The sequence below is a fragment of the Haemaphysalis longicornis genome, unplaced genomic scaffold, assembly GCF_048455015.1.
Source record: "Haemaphysalis longicornis isolate Haplotype H1 unplaced genomic scaffold, Haemaphysalis longicornis Haplotype H1 scaffold_6, whole genome shotgun sequence".
In the NCBI taxonomy this organism is placed as follows: domain Eukaryota; kingdom Metazoa; phylum Arthropoda; class Arachnida; order Ixodida; family Ixodidae; genus Haemaphysalis; species Haemaphysalis longicornis.
Window position 1 is genome coordinate 212,522,380 of NW_027526407.1, and position 17,472 is coordinate 212,539,851.

Sequence of the window (17,472 nt, forward strand, 5' to 3'; positions counted from 1 at the left end):
ACTGGAGCACACTTGACGTTCAGTGACAACAAGTGCTTGTCAGGTTATAATATGCAGCCACACGGAATCTTGGGCAAAAAATTAGGCCCCCGCGGTCAACACGAATTATGGCACGGTGGTGGTTCGGAGTGGTGTTTTTTTTTTTTAATTCCAGACAAACATCACCTTATCGTGACATGTATACTTGCAAAATAAGTAATCTGGTTGTCTTGGTTCTTTTACTTTGTAGGAATACTGTTTCCTCTTAGCCGGGAGAGAACTTCTATCAGGATTGGCCCTTGTTTTAGTTTCACCAAAAAATTGTTTTTTTGAACACTGTCCTGAGCCCATAGGGAAATAAAACCGACGCGTTTAACGAAACTAGTATTTCCTGAACAAATGTGACTTGGTTTCTGCAATGGAACGAAACGTCCCAGGCCAAAGTACAGCAGTATTCCCCATCCTTCCTAAATCTAGAATCTAATGTGAACATTCACGTCCGTCGCATCAAAAAAAAAAAAAAAAAACGCATTGGAGCGGTTTACAAAGTATTTAACGTAGTGTAGTATATTCTCTGTCATCAAGCACAGCCACCTCGACTGTCGCTTCCGCATGTTATCAAGCATCGCGGCGTGACATTATTCTGCTTAGGAATACGGCATGATAACGTATGCCTTGTTTGGCGTTCGTGCATACTTTTTGAACACGAAAATTGTACAAATGAGTGCTATCAACCACAACAACAAGTATCATTCACAAGGAAACACGGCGAAAAGAGCATGGCCTAGGCGGCCGATCCGGCCGGAAGTCCAGGTACAGCAGTATTCCCCATCCTTCCTAAATCTAGAATCTAATGTGAACATTCACGTCCGTCGCATCAAAAAAAAAAAAAACGCATTGGAGTGGTTTACAAAGTATTTAACGTAGTGTAGTATATTCTCTGTCATCAAGCACAGCCACCTCGGCTGTCGCTTCCGTATGTTATCAAGCATCGCGGCGTGGTATTATTCTGCTTAGGAATACGGCATGATAACGCATGCCTCGTTTTCGAACACGAAAATTGTACAAATGAGTGCTATCAACCACAACAACAACAAGTATCATTCACAAGGAAACACGGCGAAAAGAGCATGGCCGAGGCGGCCGATCCGGCCGGAAGTCCAGGTATGACGTTTTTCAGCCGGTTTTCGCCCGCGCTCTTCGGTCTTCCGGCATCGCGCGGCGAGATGGGGGCGGGGCATCGGGCCACTTTTGTTTGCTCATTGCGCCGCTTCTATTGCATGTATTGCGAAAATATTTCGTACACATGAACTATTCAATGTGTACTAGCTGCTAGTCAACCTTTCTTTTAATTCTAAAACCGCTTCACCTTCCCTTTAAGGAGCTCAAGCGGCCTGCGCAAAAAGCATCCGCCATGTTTATAAAGCCCTGTTTACAGCGCCATCAAGCGGGCGTCCTCGGTAGTTCACGACGCCGCCACTACGCTTTGAAGCAGATGGGTATCACGCGCTGCTTCCGATACGTGGACGACTTCCTCGTGAGCTTCCTGTGGGGAGAACTGAGAGATGACACAGTAGCGAAGGTTTTCGAAGCCTTCATCAATGCCCATGCAGGCCTTGAATTCACGCCCAAGCTACCAGAAGACGGGCGCCTCCAGTTTTAGATGCGACTGCATCTCATTCACTCGCCTTGTCCCTCCATACGGCGTCGCTGTTGTCCGTCCACACCCCTCCCCCATTCTCCTTGCCGCGCGAGCTGCGCTCTCCGCCGCTCACCCCCTCTCCTCTCCGATAGCGAACACTCTCTCGCGAGGGGCATTGGATTGGATTCGATTGGCTTGGCTTGGCTTGGATTGAATTCGATTGGCTTGGATTGGATTTGGATTGGATTGGATTAAAGTGGATTGTGTTGCGTCATAGTCGCGCCACGTAGCGTCATAGCCGCGGTCATTCCAGCACCGGCCAAAGAAATAAAGAATACATCATACGCGTTCCTCACACGTTTCACGCAATTAGAGAATCAACCCAACGGAAACACCAAGTGAGCCCCCAAGATGCGTGGCATCTCCACAGGGTTCCCCTCGCGGGAAGGTGGGGTAATTTTTTGGACGTCAGCCTCACACTGCATGGTGACCACGCGTGTTGAAAGTACCTGACCAGAAGCCAGAAAAAATTGCTCTCACACTACTCTGGGCACAGCGTGCGTAATGCAGGCTTTGTCAAAATCTTGCCACCACGCGGGAAAAGAAAGCCTGAATGTGCAGATCGGGCGGCTTAAAGAAAGCGACTTTCCAGAACCGCTCCTTTTAGGAGTGGCAGAGAATTGTCTGAAAAAAGTTTAACGCGGCGTTGGGCGTCAGCAAGAGAAAGATGACAGTCATTCCGGCAGTCATTCCGTACATCCACAACGTCTCACACGGGCTGAAAAAGGTTGCGGAAAGGTACGATGCTAAAGTTGTTTTTTCCCCCTCACACAAGCTGAAGGTACTGTGCAGGCGGGTGAACAAGGATGACGCTGGACGCCCACGCTGTGAGGTGAAACACAGAAACCCCTTCGTGGTGTGCGAGTCAGAAGTCGTCTAAAAATTCCGTTGGACTGTGGGAGGTCCTATATAGGACAAACCGGAAGGTGCCTCAACGCGCGGCTGCGGGAGCCTAAGAACGCGTGCGCCAAGCTACAAGGGCCCGGGCATTTGGCCGATGACTGCAAAAAATACAAATGCGAACCCCTGTTCAATGAAACAACAGTATTGGCACGCTCCCACAGCAGGACGACCAGGGAGGTTATAGAAGTCTTTAGTATGGCATCGAGGAGCCAAGGCGCACGCGTCAGCCAGCCATCGGTGATTCTAAAAAACACGGAAATTCACCTTCTGCGGAAGACGTTCCCCGTGTGACAGTGAGCCAGAGAGAGGGGACGACGAGCGCACGTGGCCAGCTGTGAGTGAGACCGCGCAAAAAAGAAGCGACGATAACAACTATCAAGAACTTAACACAGATAGGGCTTTGTGCGGGGTTTTGAACGTTTCTGTTTCTATGTTTATATTTGCAATGTTTTCTGATAGGGTGGCAAAATAAAGGCCAGTTAATAGTCGCGCTTTCGTAAGTCTGCATCCTGTGTTCCGCCGTCCTTCGTCTTCGTAATTTCAATTTAGCGCAGTGTTTTTACAAGAAGCAAACCTTGCAATAACTCGTTTACTACATGACGCGATATGAGCCTAAGCAATGCAGGAGCAACGCGCTTACGGGAGAGATTGCAGCAGAACTCGACAGGGCGACACCATGGATTCCCTGCTGCAAAACGAATGCGAACGATCCACCGAGAGGACGGGTTTTAAACACAATGGCCGTTATATGGCTGCGCAGATTTTGCAATGCTTCTGTGCGCAAGGGCCGAAAATACAGCCCAGCCCGCTTATAACGAACGTGAGCGTCACGCGGCCTCCGTTCATTATACACCGAAGTTCGTAGTAGATGGCCCATAGTAAAAAAAAATGTCAAACCAGCGCATGACCGCCATAGAACAGGCTAGCTCATCCAACCTTACCCAGGCTATTCTGCAGCGCCTTGACGCCCTCGAAGGCGACAGGACTCCTCAATCGAAGAAGCCACCCGCCGCGGTGGCTCAGTGGCTAAGGCGTTGCGCTGCTGAGCACGAGGTCGCGGGTTCGATTCCCGGCCGCGGCGGCCGCTTTTCCGATGGAGGCGAAAAGCAAAAACGGCTGTGTGTACGAGATTTCGGCGCACGATAAAGATCCCCAGGTGGTCAAAATTAATCCGGAGCCTTCCACTACGGCGCGCCTCATCGCCTGCGTTGCGTCGGCGCGTTTAACCCCACAATCAATCAATCAATCAATCAATCAATCAATCAATCAATCAATCAATCAATCAATCGAAGAAGCCGAAGATATCTCAGCATCCCGATGCCCAGATAGCCGCCGCCACCCCCCTCCCGCCCGATGATGACTGACCCCTCCGAGATTACCATCTATCAATGGAATTGCCGGTCATATAACAGCAAAAAAGCCCAGCTCGATCATTACATATGCCAATCTCCCCCAGACGTTATTTCCCTCCAGGAAGCCGATACGCCAACCCCAACGCTTTGTAGTCTCGAATGTTTCACCCAGGATCCCTCTCATCGCACAGCAATGTTCGTCTCTAAAACGTTCACGGCGCAGCAGCATGATATCCCTTCATCCATTAACCACACTTTCGTCGAGATTCTCCCAACTCACCCTGGTCAACACAGCCTCTTTATCCTCAATGTGCACAGTCTCCCGCAACACCCGTTTAAGGATATCGACCCCCTCTTCCTGATGGCTACACAAAAAGCCGGCTCTAACCCTCTTCTTGTGCTTGGGGATTTCAACGCCTCTCACCACTCATGGGGTTATAACCAAGCCACAGGGAAAGGCACTGCCCTCCTTCACGCAACGCAGCACCACGCACTCACGCTGTGCAACGACTTAGCCCTCCCGACCCGTATAGGGAACAGTGTTTCACGCGACACCAACCCAGACCTGACTTTCGCTCGAAATGCTCCTCACCTAGAGTGGCAGAGACTACCGGATACTTTGGGGAGTGACCATCACATTCTGGCACTCACTATTCGCTGCCTTCCCCTCAAGCGTAAAATCGGTCACGCTACGCGCACCGATTGGTCCTCGTTCCGCAAGGATCCCACCTCCCTGCCAGATGACATCACGGACCTCGAAGAATGGACATCGCAGCTTCTGTCCCTGGTTCAGAAGTACACAAAAGTTGTCCCCCTCATTACAGCCAATCCCTGTGTGGTCGCCCATCTCGCACATTTGTGGGCAGCCCGACGAGGCTTATTAAACCGCTGGAAGACGTGCAGGCACAATCGCTCGCTAAAGCGCCGGATCGCTCAAGTCACCCATAGTGCCTCGGAATACTCTCGAACCCTTCAAACCCAAAATTGACGCTCATTCTGCGACGCGCTGCAGGGTACGCTTAGCACAAAACGTGCGTGGCGTATTCTGAGACATCTGCTGGGCTCAAAACACTCCAACACTGCCACGTATCACCACATTCAACGTGTGATTCATAACTACCCCCATCTTCCTGCCCACCTTCTAGACACCCTACGCACGAAGTTTTTTGGTCCCCCGCAAACCCCGCCACCTCCTCCATATAACAACTACATGGGTACACCGAACCCTGTGCTTGATGCCCCCTTCTCGATTCCAGAATTGAAGCAGGCCCTCACCCGCATCACGCGCAATACCACCCCTGGAAAAGATCGAGTAACCAACAAGACCTTGCGAAATCTCGATGAAGACACCCTCAACTCTCTCCTTGCCCTCTTCAACAAGCACTGGGCAGCCGGCACCCTTCCTCCTCAGTGGCGCCACGCCGACATTACCCTCATCCCGAAACCACACAAACCAATCTCCATTGACAACCTTCGCCCTATTTCCCTCACATCATGCCTGGGTAAACTCTTCGAGCACCTCGTTCACTCCCGACTTACGGCATTCCTGGAGGACAATGACCTCTATCCTCATACCATGTTTGGATTTCGAGCACACCTGTCTACCCAAGATGTGCTTTTACAACTTAAAGAGCAAATTATCGAAAACTTAAGCAAAACGCACCCCAGTTCTATACTTGCATTAGATGTACAAGGAGCATTTGACAATGTCACGCATGCCGCAATACTCCAAGGACTGCAAACAACCAATTGCGGGGAGGCCACATGCAACTTCATCCGGGCCTTTCTCAAGAACCGCACCGCAACGCTTCGTATTGGCCCCTCCAGTCTGACCCTTTCCCGACTCCGCCGAAAGGAACACCACAGGGCTCTGTAATCTCTCCACTCCTTTTTAACATAGCCCTTCTTCAACTCCCAGCCCAGCTTTCTGCCATTCCCAACCTTCAGCACGCTTTCTATGCGAATGACCTCACGTTCTGGACTAACGCAGGATCCCCAGGAGATCAACAAGACATTCTCCAGCAAGCCGTTGATTGCATACTCGGGTACCTGCAGCAGCGTGGTCTGACATGTGCACCACATAAATCCGCACTCCTCGTTCTTCGAGCCCGCACCCGAGGCCGTCCCCCAAACCCCACTCCGGACCCGTCAGTCACGATCGATTCTACGCCCGTTCCCCAAGTGCCCTCACTCCGTATACTTGGTGTGACGTTCCACGCAGATGGCTCTGGGGCGGCGATTCTCCCACAACTTCATGTCACAGTCACCCAGCTCACACATCTGATCAGAAGAATCTGCACCCAGCGCCATGGCCTAAAAGAACCAGACACCTGCCGTCTTGTTCAAGCCCTACTGATCAGCCGCATTACATATCGTACTCCCTACGTCAACCTCAAACCAAAGGAACATGCCAAAACCAGACACCTGCCGTCTTGTTCAAGCCCTACTGATCAGCCGCATTACATATCGTACTCCCTACGTCAACCTCAAACCAAAGGAACATGCCAAATTAGACGCCCTAATTAGGTAATCATACAAAATCGCCCTCGGCCTCCCTGCCTTCACGCCTACTGCCCGCCTTCTGCAATTAGGTATCCACAATTCCCTTTCTGAGCTCCCCGAAGCACAGCGGGTCCAGCAACTCACTCGCCTTGCCCTCACCCCTACGGGTCGCACGGTACTGCATAAACTAGGCTACCCCACTCCTCTTCCTTTAGACACCCCGCAGCGTATCCCTCCGTTACTCCGCGCTCACATCTTTGTGTCTCCCATCCCCAAACACATGCACCCTTCCTTCAATCAAGGCAGAAGACAGGCCCGCGTCACCCGCCTCCGAGCCGAATACCACAACAAACCGGACACCCGATACACGGACGTCGCTCCGTATATCCCGCCCTGCTCACGCACTGGTTGTCGTCGACTCCAAATCTGTCAATGTTACCTCCCTCAGCATTCTCCACGCAAGAACCACGACGGCTGAAGAGACAGCCATCGCTCTAGCAGCGACCACGGCTTCTCTAACTACGTGGCAATCCTCACAGATTCGCAACAGGCTTGCCGCAACTTCTGTACAGGCCGCATCTCTCCCTCAGCGCTGAAGATACTATCCTCAATCAAGGATCCACCCCACATCGAGATTGTATGAACACCAGGCTATTCTTCCCTCGAGGGAAACGAGGCGGCACACGCCGCTGCCCGAGCTCTTACATTCCGGGCGTTTTCGTCGACGGAAGAGGACCTTTCTGAACCCTCCATCTATCCCCCGGTCCCTCCCCGATACACTGAAATCCTATATCATTATCGCCAACTGCGGCCTCAATACCCTCCTCCTCACCCATCCCTCGCACACAGGCGGCTCGCATTTGGCGTCGACTGCAGACCAACACATTCTACAACACCACAATACTCCACCACATATCTCCCTCCACTTACCCCTACAACTGCCCTCCTTGCTCCGTCCCAAACACTACCGACCACCTAGTCTGGGAATGCCCCTACGCGCCAAACCCCTTCCCTTCCCCATCCCCTGAGCAGTGGGAGCGCGAGCTGGCCAGCTCACGGTGCGAGGACCAAGAACGCCTCATCACTCGCGCCCAAGCAGCTGCGCTAGCTCGCGGCTATCTGGACTGAGAAAACCACCCACTTTTATGCTCATTAAATGTGTTACAATCCAATCAAAACATAATTTATTTTTCGTAAACAAGTCCGTGATGGCTGTTTCTCTTTCTGCAGTGCAGACTTCATTAGGGCGGTCTCCAGTTTATTTAGAGGAGCCGCGTGATCTTCGCCGAGGCCCTTGGCGTAAACAAGTTGTTTAAGGTCCTCTATGTAGCCTATTGAAACAGGCGCGCTTAGGCGCAGGCTCAGAAGTTTCGTCTTCGTTCGCGTCCGATTTCTCCGCATCGCTTCATTAACGATTCACATTGACGATTCATCCGCCTTTCATTGACGATACCCTCGTCCGCGCACGGTTCCGCAGTGTCAGCACCTTCATCGGCACAAACCAAAGCGTCCCAGCCCAGGTCATGGCCACCAGGTAGGAGTCGATGACTCGCTGCCACAAATCGCCGCCGGACTGACCATGGGAAGCATAAGGCTCGGCTTCAGGTTGTGTGTCGACGAAGCCGGCCTTGCGGAAACAATCCCGCACGGAAGTGGCTGTCACCTCCGACCAGGGAGCCTTCATTATCTCTACAGCTGAATACAGCGAACCTCGAAGCGGCAAATTGGCTGCTGGGCGGTCAGCAGCTATGACCAAGCGCTCCACAACGTGGGGCCTATACGATGCCTTAAAGGAGCCATGAAGACAAACTACAAGTTGGGTTTATCAGAAAGACTGCTTAGTCCCGATAACAACGATATCAATATCATCGCAATCTTCGAAAAAATTACGGAGATATGAAAGAAAACGTGTGAAGCAGTCGCGACCCCCTAGCCAATTTCCCGCAACTTTTCTATGACGTCACGGAACCTTGTTTGTGCGATTGGCGGCCGCCTAACTCACCTGTCGCGACGACACATGACTGAACGTCTGTAATGGGGCCTCTAGTTCCATTTGACCGCATCACTTGAATGCTAACGTGCAGTTAAGGCACTGAAGATTATGTTTTATTGTTGGCCCGTATGACGTCATGCCTGCTCATAACACGTCACTGTGGCGCAAAATTTGAAAGTTTTTAAATAATTCTTGCTTTTTTTTTGTTAAAAAGACATCATCTGTGGCTTTAATTAAGCTGAGTGAGATACTGAATCCTGGTTCTTTCAAATTAAATGAAGTTGTATTTTCTCCTCATGGCTCCTTTAAAGGCACGTATTATTCCCAAATCAAGGGGCAGCACTTTCGAAGTGGTATTGGATGGCAGGAAATGTATGGTCCCTGCCGTCAGGGAAGTTTGCACTTTGGGCGCAGAGCAGTTATCCATCCCGAGCAGCACGCGCCTGCCTTGACTCTGCATGTCGCGGTCGAACTCGCTCAGCCAATCCGCGAATAAATCGCGCATCATCCAAGCCGTCCCGTTCTGCCTGTAGCGCGCGGGCACATAGCTTCTAAAGAAACGCGGCTTTTTCGACTTTACGATGCCGAAGGGCACGTGGCGGTCGCTGTCATCCACGTTAGTGCACAGATGAGCTGTGACGCGCACTTTGCTATGCATCCCGCCGCAGTGCATGTGTCGCCTTTCATAGCGTGCGTTTTATCCGGCAACCTCTGGTAAAATAACGCAGTTTCATCTACGTTGTAGACGCCGTGCTCCGCATAGCTTGAAATACCTTTTCCGTTTTTTTCAAGCCACGCTGCAACATCGTGGTCAGTTGCGGACGCAGCCTCGCTGACAATCAACTTAAAAACAATGCCGTGCCGCACCTTGAAGCGATGTAGCCAGCCACTGCCTGGGCTGAAGTCGGAAAAATCCCGATTTACCCATTTTGCCTGCGAGGAGGTTCGGGAAAGCCACCTGCACCGGCAGAGCTGGGCAGAGGCCGTCATTTCAACCGACATCGCGGCGCCGGCCGTTCGCTCTAACCGATCGGCAGAGCCAAAGACGTTCGTTGTACGTGGGATTTTATGTCATTGAAATAACGTATATTTTGACGCTCACGCGCGTTTTGTTCGTTATAAGCGAAATCTTGTTTTAAAGGGGCCGTTATATGTGGGCTCGACTGTAGTACAGACACACACAACCCTCTTTCCGAGTTTGTGAGGGGCCGGCGGCAGCGGCGCTCGTTGAGCTCGTTGAGAGGAGGTAGAGCAGATCTCGGCTGCAGCTTCCGATTCTTGATGAAGACGCCTTGGCAGCCTCCGAGGCTGAGTCATCGACAGCGAGGGAGCACGCGGGCGGCGCATGTGAGGAGGATAGGCGCTGCTTATGAGTGCTGCACGAAGCATGCAGTACGCGGGAACAGACCAGCGGCGCACTGAATCGCTACACGATGCTTAGCTTGACGAACGTGCGCTCGAGGCACGCGTGCACGAGCGCTCGCCTATATTGACGCCATACACTCAACGGCTTCGCTGTCAAAATCTTTTCGCGGCCCGCGTGGGAACTGCAGGTATCCGATTCCTCTGAAATGTGGAAAAATATACGTTGGGCAAACAGGTCGCTGCCTAAATGACCGGCTGCGCGAGCGTGACTACAGCATGCATATGGTGCACTCATTGCCGCCATTGCGGCTGTGCACCCCTTTTTGAGTGATGTGCCGTCGTTGCTCAGCACGCCAGTCAGAACACAAGGGAAATTGTTGAGGCGCCCGGGGGACCATTGCGCTGAGGAGACTGAATATCTGAAAGGGGGGGGGGGGGGGGCCTCGTGCTGCCTTTTTGGACGTCACATCTTTGCGCGGTTTGCTTTGTGTGCGAATTTCATAACGTCTGGTTTCGTTTCTTTCCTTTGTTTTGTGCATGATAGCGTCCCGCATGCGTGTTTCTACTCGTGGCATTGCCCATAAAGATTAGTTGGAAGCTTGTGAGCGCCATCTCTTTCTGTGCTTGTTCATTTTTTGCGCTACACGAAGTAATTGTTTTTGAAGTTTTAAATGATAGGTTTCTGTGAAGTTGAGGGGTTACGTTATGTTATAAAGAGCGAATTCATGCCAGGCACGAAACACACCAAGAAAACGTCGCCTGACATCACTTTAAAGGAGCCATGAAGAGAAAACAAAAGTTTGTTTTATTCGAAAGATTAGGTGTTTCATAGTACCCCAAGCGCTTTCCCGGAAGCAAATGATGCTTTATTCACTGAGAAATAAGGCAATTTAAGCCAAAATTTTAAATCTCCCGCTAAAATTGCACATTTGGTGACGTGAGCAATGGCGTCACACGGGCCGGTCCATGAAACAGATACTTAGTATGTCGACTCCATATAGCACCCACACGCGGGAGTCGACCGAGACGGCGGCCATTTTAAAAATACTAGTAAAACCTAGTGCACCCGCAGCCCTAGTCATGGAATCGCCTGATCCGGAGAACAAAACTCTCGCCGAGGAGCTCGGGCTTGCATTTAACAACCTCACACCACAAAAACGCTCAATGCTTCTAAGTGCACGAGCGGCAAGAGTTGTGGGATACGCGGTGGACCGGAAAGCGACCATTCCGCGATTGCCACAACAGACGAACGCCCAGCCGTCGGCACCGCTGCCTCGTCAGCCCCGTCGCGACGGACGAATATAGACTGGTACGTATGTGCCGTATTTTGATTACGGTTAATAATAGTTAAATTTCAGTAGCAGTATCACTTATGCCAGTTGGCCGGTGTCGTGTATGGAAAGCCGTTCGCGCGAGCTCTCTGCTTCGACCAGAAAGATACGAGCGTCAATGCGCGGTGTTTACGGCATTTTTTCCCCCAAGGTCAGAGCGATTTCACGAAGTCGGCGACGAGCGCAAACATGTCCCAGGAGTGAGCTAACGTAAGGGTCCCTGCCGCAACTGAACAAACTGAAGTTTTCAGTGGTTGTAAACTGGAAACGAGCTCGTAACGACAGCAGCAAGCCAACACCATTCGAAACTTACGCGACGACTGGCACTATCTCGTCGCTTCTTGCTGTTCCTTACTCCCCTCGTTTCTATTTTTACCTTTGCTGGTTGGCGATATGACGGCCAACCTCCTGTGAAGGGATTACGATACGAAGCAAGGTCGCGGCTGTGCGTGCTGGAACGGTTCGTTGGCCCCGAAGAGCCTCGAACCCGAAAATTCGTCTGCGCGACGGCGAGATGTCGAGCTCGGCCGCGGCGCTAGTTTCGTACGCATTGGCGCACACGCTTGCGAGTTCGTTCGGACCTTCAACCGTTTACTCCACCGTTCTTTGTCATAAAAAGAATGTGCAGTATGTTTCACGGGCATTTAGCTCGCTATGCAAGCTGTAAGCCCTGCCTAACATGCGTTTGCTTTTGCCGGCCTCCGCCAATCGCAGAGCATTCCCAAGTGACATCAAAGGTTCTGTTGCTGAAAATGAGCTGGTGGGTCGCATGGTCATTTCCTTTTTTCCTAATTATGTAGCTTATTTGAGCGAAGTTTGCGTTATAAGTGGTGTCGTTATGGTTCTAACGAGGCAATCTTTCGAATGAACCAAACTTGTGTTTTCTCTTCATGGCTGCTTTAATGGTGCGTTTACAGGGATGTCAGACAGCACTCTACACACAGCGATTGCAGAAACCTACATCCTTCGACCACCCGAGTGTTTTGTAACAGCAAGTGCCAGTAGGAGCCAGTAGGAGTAGGAGGATGGCTCTTTCCACAGCTCGAAATTTTTCTGTCGCTTATGAGCTCCAAAGAAGCCTATAAAAATACACGTCTTTTTTTTGACCGAGAAACGTAAAAGTGACACTGCACAATGGACCGTAGGCAGCGTCAGCGACGAACGTGCTCTGCGGGTGGGAGCCTCAATTACCTGCCCATATGGGATTAGAACTTATGAGTGCTTTTCACCTTGGCGGTGAAAACCTGCGTTGTTTGGAGGTTTGGTCTCCCTACTAGAATACGCGCTACATGTGTGCGATGCTGGCAACACTGGCGGCCTCACCTGTTTGCCGTAGACTTGACCGTACTGGTGGAGGAAGCAGTTCTTTCGGCTCCTGAACTCCTCCAGCGTCGCTCGGTCGGACGGCTTCTTCACGGATTTACTGTCCTTGGAAAACGGACCTGTGGATCGCGGTTTATACGGTCGCTCAGTTTCACAGAATTGGCAAGAAATGATTGCGAGTCGATGCAACAAGGCGAGGAATTGTTCTGCAAATGAACCACGGACAAAATTGAACTGAATTGAATTGAATTATTTTCTTTAAAAATTAGTCTTATTTTTCGGTTACCACTGCAAAGGTACCCCAAACGTGGTAATACGCAACAATATTTGAATGCGTAGTAAGGACCCCGTGGCCACTTCCCCTCTGCATCTGTCATTCCTTACGCAACGTATTTATTTATTTATTTATTTATTTATTCATTTATTTATTTATTTATTTATTGTTGTACCCTAAGGGTCCGTGAGGGGCATTACATGGAGGGGCAATGGGTTGAAAACAAACACAACACTATTGCACAGTTGAACGAGGCGTGACATACAGAATACATCCATCATTCATCGTTCTTCCTCGCGTCTCTTTGTTTAACGCAAATGAACGCAAATAAGTTAGTACTGCAATGGGGTTATGTAAAAGGTGCGAGGAAGAGCAACCCGTAAGATCAAAATCGTCCGTAGTCAAATTGCAAATCATACATTGAATAAAATCAAACATTTCAAAACTTTCTGCACGTTAGAGAATTACACTAGGCAACTTAAACTAAGAAAATTCACAATTTAAAACACTTTTTCAACAAAGCAGTTCATAAGGCTTACTGGTCAATGTTTTGGGTGATAAATGAATGCAATGCGGTTTGAAAGGAAGATGATTCTGTCAGACGAGCAAGACTTTCCGGGAGCAAGTTCCATTCCTATATTAATAAAGCGAGGGGGGGAGTTCTGATATTTTTTTACTCTAGCAAAAATCGGCTGTACTTTGTGCGCATGATCACAAGCGACGCCCTCCATAGGTGTGCGTGGGTAACAGAAATAACCATCGCAGATGCTGCGCCATGACGCAGCGCGGTTGGTCTTGTGACTGCAAAGCAGTTTGACGGCATCGAGGAAGAAAAAAGCCAGGAGACGGCACAACCTCATGCTGCCAGCCTTCGCAACCCCACCTCCGTTGGTACCACTCCCTCGTTGTTGGCCATTCTCGAGCTGCCGGAGTCGGCCAAGCACGTGACCCACAATATTTATTTTTTTCTTGCAGTGCCATGCCGGTGGTTGCTCGGTTGGAGGTGGCTTCTAGCAGGCCTCCCTCAATTCCGAGGCCAATGAATGCTACACGCTGACACGTACGGCGAGGCCAGGCGGCACAGTGATATCTGGGCCGACTTTCACTTTATATTTATAACTAGGCTTTACGCTTCTCAGGTAGGGCCATGTCCTAGCTTTTTATGCAGAAATGCATTAGAGCCGGGGGTTGTCTTGCGCAACGTTACTAGATTACCTCAGTTTGCAAACTCCGCCGGGATGCGGCGGCGAAACGCGGCCCCCTTCGTTTCCCGCTCTCTAGGTGGCGCTTCCGACGCCATTTGACCGGTCGCCGCATCGTAACGGAGCCTTCGCGCAATGTTAAACGGAATTTACGCAGTTAAGTTTGTGTAAGGGGAGTTATTTCCCGAGAGGGTGAGCGAAGGTTATTACGAGTGTGCAAGTAAATCACCAGTTGAGCCGCTAAGGCGATGCCACACGGCAGAGACGTGAGCGCGATGGCCGAATCTTGCGGGACTTCTGTTCATACAGCTCTTTCGCGTTCCTGTTCTTTAAAATTCGATTGCCTATGTAAAAAAAAAACCATTGACAGTGGGCCACAGCATTAAGTCTAAATGCTAGAGGGCTATGCACTTCGATTCAGGTGCACGTTAGAGAAACCCCAGGTGGTTAAAATTTCCAAAGCCCTTCACTACGACGTGCCTCATAATCATATCGTGGTTTTAGCCCGTAGAACCTTAGATATTATTGTACGATGAGCCACGCACTACAGCCATCTAATGACGCCGGATATGTTGAAGTGTAAAGCCCAGAACGACTTGTTCGTTCCAGATAACTGAATCGTACGATTCACATTATTTTAGAAGAAAGATACCGAACTACTTCAATAAAAGTTTGCCCTTTTTAAGGCCATAAAATGCGAGAGATGACGAGAACACAAAGTCAAATTAAACACAATTTATTGAACACTGAACACAAAGTCAAATTAAACACAATTTACTGAACACTGAAACAAACAAACTGGAAGTCACTTTTTTTCAAAGGCAAGAGCCAGAGTTACAGGAGACGTGCTTTTTTGTTTGCTACAGCCACCTTTTCCTTGCTTTCTAATTTATGGTTGAAATCTCTGGAAAAGAAATGCATTCTTGTCACAATGACAAAGTTCAATATTTGGCAAGTGAATGCTGATTCATGGTCTGAACAGCCCAAGCGAGCAATGCTGCACTTTTCAAGCTCTTCTAGCACCTTCCAAAAAATATTTTCGCAAGCACCAGCCTCATCTAATGTTGCAGAAACTACATCATTAACAACTCTCATCACACGCAACATTTTAGCTGTTGGATGCTTCATGCAGCCTTCCTTGAAACTTCTATAGGTTGTCAGATAGGCATCAGAGCCAACGACAGGCGCTGCACTGCTTATATCTTCTAAGCACAGAAGGCATGCTGTGTGCTTTTCAAACTTGTACACTACATATCCACTAATGTAGTACACAATGGCGTCGTCCACTTCTCCTTTGAAGTAAGAGTGGTCGTCATCCTGCTCTTCAGGTTCTCTGGGCGTTTCACAAGTGATCTTTAGCAGCTTTTCCTCTATGAATTCACGCAAACAAGCATGTTTGGTGCGCTGAACTTCTCTTGTCGTCCGCAGTGTTTCCTGTACGCTGGCAAGCACATTTCCTGGTACTCCTTGCACACTACCACGAAGTGCGGTCTTTATTGGTGTGTACAGACTGAGAAGCCGGAAGATCTGAGTAAAGTTGACCACCGTAGGGTGAGATTCATCTCCACCGAATGACCGAACAAGCCCGAAGTGCCGCTGGAAAAGAGGAAGTTTGTTAAGCTACAACCAACTTCATTACTCATAGCTCAACACTCATAGTCGCAGCAGTAACACGCTCACCTCCAAGGGGTCCTGGTTCAACTTTGCTGTCAAAACGTAGTGTGCGCCCTGATCCAGTAAGAACTCGATGATTTCAAGCGTTGACATCAAGGTAACGCGCAGAGATTGAGTGGTTTGCTGCGATGCAAAGAGCTTGAGACCTTGCTCCACGGAGTTCTTTTCTGTAGAATTCAGCATTTCCAAGAAGTCCTTGATGACCTGAATGAATGAGGTAAAAGTAAGCGCACTATAAGCACCAAGTTCAACACGTATGAAAAGGAACTAGGGCTTGCCTGTATTTCCTTTGAGTGGCGCTTGATGCCTCTTTCGGGTAGCTTTATGTTTAAAGCATCGAACAGGTCATTGAGGAGTATGGTGAATGCTTCGGTTCCCTCAGAGCCCCTCAGGCCTTCAACACCGGCTTCTCTGTATATTCGGATGCCAATAGCCGTTCCTCGGCTGAATAGCTGTAAAAAAGTGCATTGATAAGTTAGTTGAAAGATAGCCCAAACTAGCCTGCACTGTCTTTAAAGGTGTCACCTGTGTAGCTAGTCGGACGCTCATCTTTTGAAGGTTGTCTGGGGCAACATGTGCTTTCGTCAGTTTTGGTGCGACTCGTGTATGTTTGCTCTTCCCGGATTCGTACAGGGCAACATAATGTGCGAAATTTATCTGATGATCTCCAGCCTGAAAGAAACAGAACGGTTTTTAGTATTTGGTTGCAACTAAATGCACATATTTACTCTTACCATTCCGTAGGTGTGCTTTTTGAGATGATTCCTGATGCACTTTACCACGTGCGGGACGTCACAGATAAAGAAGATCTTCTGTGAAGGTTCCCAGGGATGCTCGATGCTGTTGCATGGTGACATCATGTCTCCTGATATGCCCAGGGTTGTCCACATTGAGCGGTTATTACCAGCTCCATCGCTTACAACAGCAAGCACTGAAGCATTATGCTTGTGAAGCTGCAACACAGCACTCAAAATGAGCCGTGCAAGGATCCGTCCAGGTGCAGCACCTCTTGTGGCAAAAGACGCTATGGGTTGAACCCAGCCCTCAAACAATGGGACAAACATTAACACCAGTGCGTGGTCAGCGAGCTGCTCAGTGGTGGCATTCGTCTCATCGCCAAAGTCAACAAAGCCATCCATCTTATACGATGTTTTGTTGAAAGCAACAGATTGCTTGAGCTTTACCTCATCAAGCAACAGAACACCGCACCTTTGAAGGTGGCTCTTCTCCTGAAAATGCTCTTGGATGCTCTGCAGCGATACCTCATTAAAGCCATATCTGCAGGGAATTCCACTAATAATCTGACGAAGGCGTGCTCTTGTAGGAAGAGGCAAAAGCTGCATATCAGATAACAGCTTGTAAGCTTTAGGGCTTGCAATCTGCAGGAGAAGGCATGTCATCAGCCACTCTTCTGTGTATCGCCTCCCGTTTTTTGCTTTTGCTTTTGCTACCTGAAAAGCATTCTTGAAAACCAGCTGCTGTTTGGCTGGAAGAATGTCAAGTGCACGTTCCATGCTCTCTTCTGTAACATTCCCAAGTTGTTTTTTCCCGGTGGCTACCTCTTTCTTCAACTTTTCTCTCTGCATGGTTGCTCGTATTGCCCTTCGGCGCAGAGACTTGACTTTGGTGCTCTTAGATTGCAAGCTGTTGCGTGTCTTGCGCCGCCGTGAAAACAGCTTGTGCAGAGTGATGCATTCCTGACATGTTGCAGTCACACACAGAATTGTGCACGATTTGCGATGCCATGATTCCCCATTTTTAACGGCCACAGATGATGACAAGACGTGGGGGTAATTATTAGCGGGGCAACCTTCACAAACGTTCAGCCTTTCAATGCGTGAAAGTAGGCACTTTAAATCATCACACGATTTC

General features: G+C 49.7%; 2 protein-coding genes across 2 annotated transcripts in view; both read right to left on the bottom strand.

Annotated features, from left to right (window-relative positions):
* The window catches only part of LOC144143471 (neprilysin-21-like), a 165,566-nt gene that overhangs the window by 33,207 nt on the left and 114,887 nt on the right, over positions 1-17,472 (bottom strand). The window contains exon 12 of the mRNA XM_077675217.1: positions 12,451-12,569. Within this exon, the coding sequence (XP_077531343.1) occupies positions 12,451-12,569 (119 nt within the window). The remainder of the gene's footprint in view (positions 1-12,450; positions 12,570-17,472) is intronic.
* Positions 14,569-16,490, bottom strand: LOC144141709 (uncharacterized). The gene is made up of 3 exons (XM_077673221.1): positions 16,335-16,490; positions 15,607-15,804; positions 14,569-15,546 (listed from the first exon to the last, which is right to left on the bottom strand). The coding sequence occupies exons 1-3, from the start codon at positions 16,488-16,490 to the stop codon at positions 14,761-14,763; spliced, it is 1,140 nt and encodes a 379-aa protein (XP_077529347.1). The 3' UTR covers positions 14,569-14,760.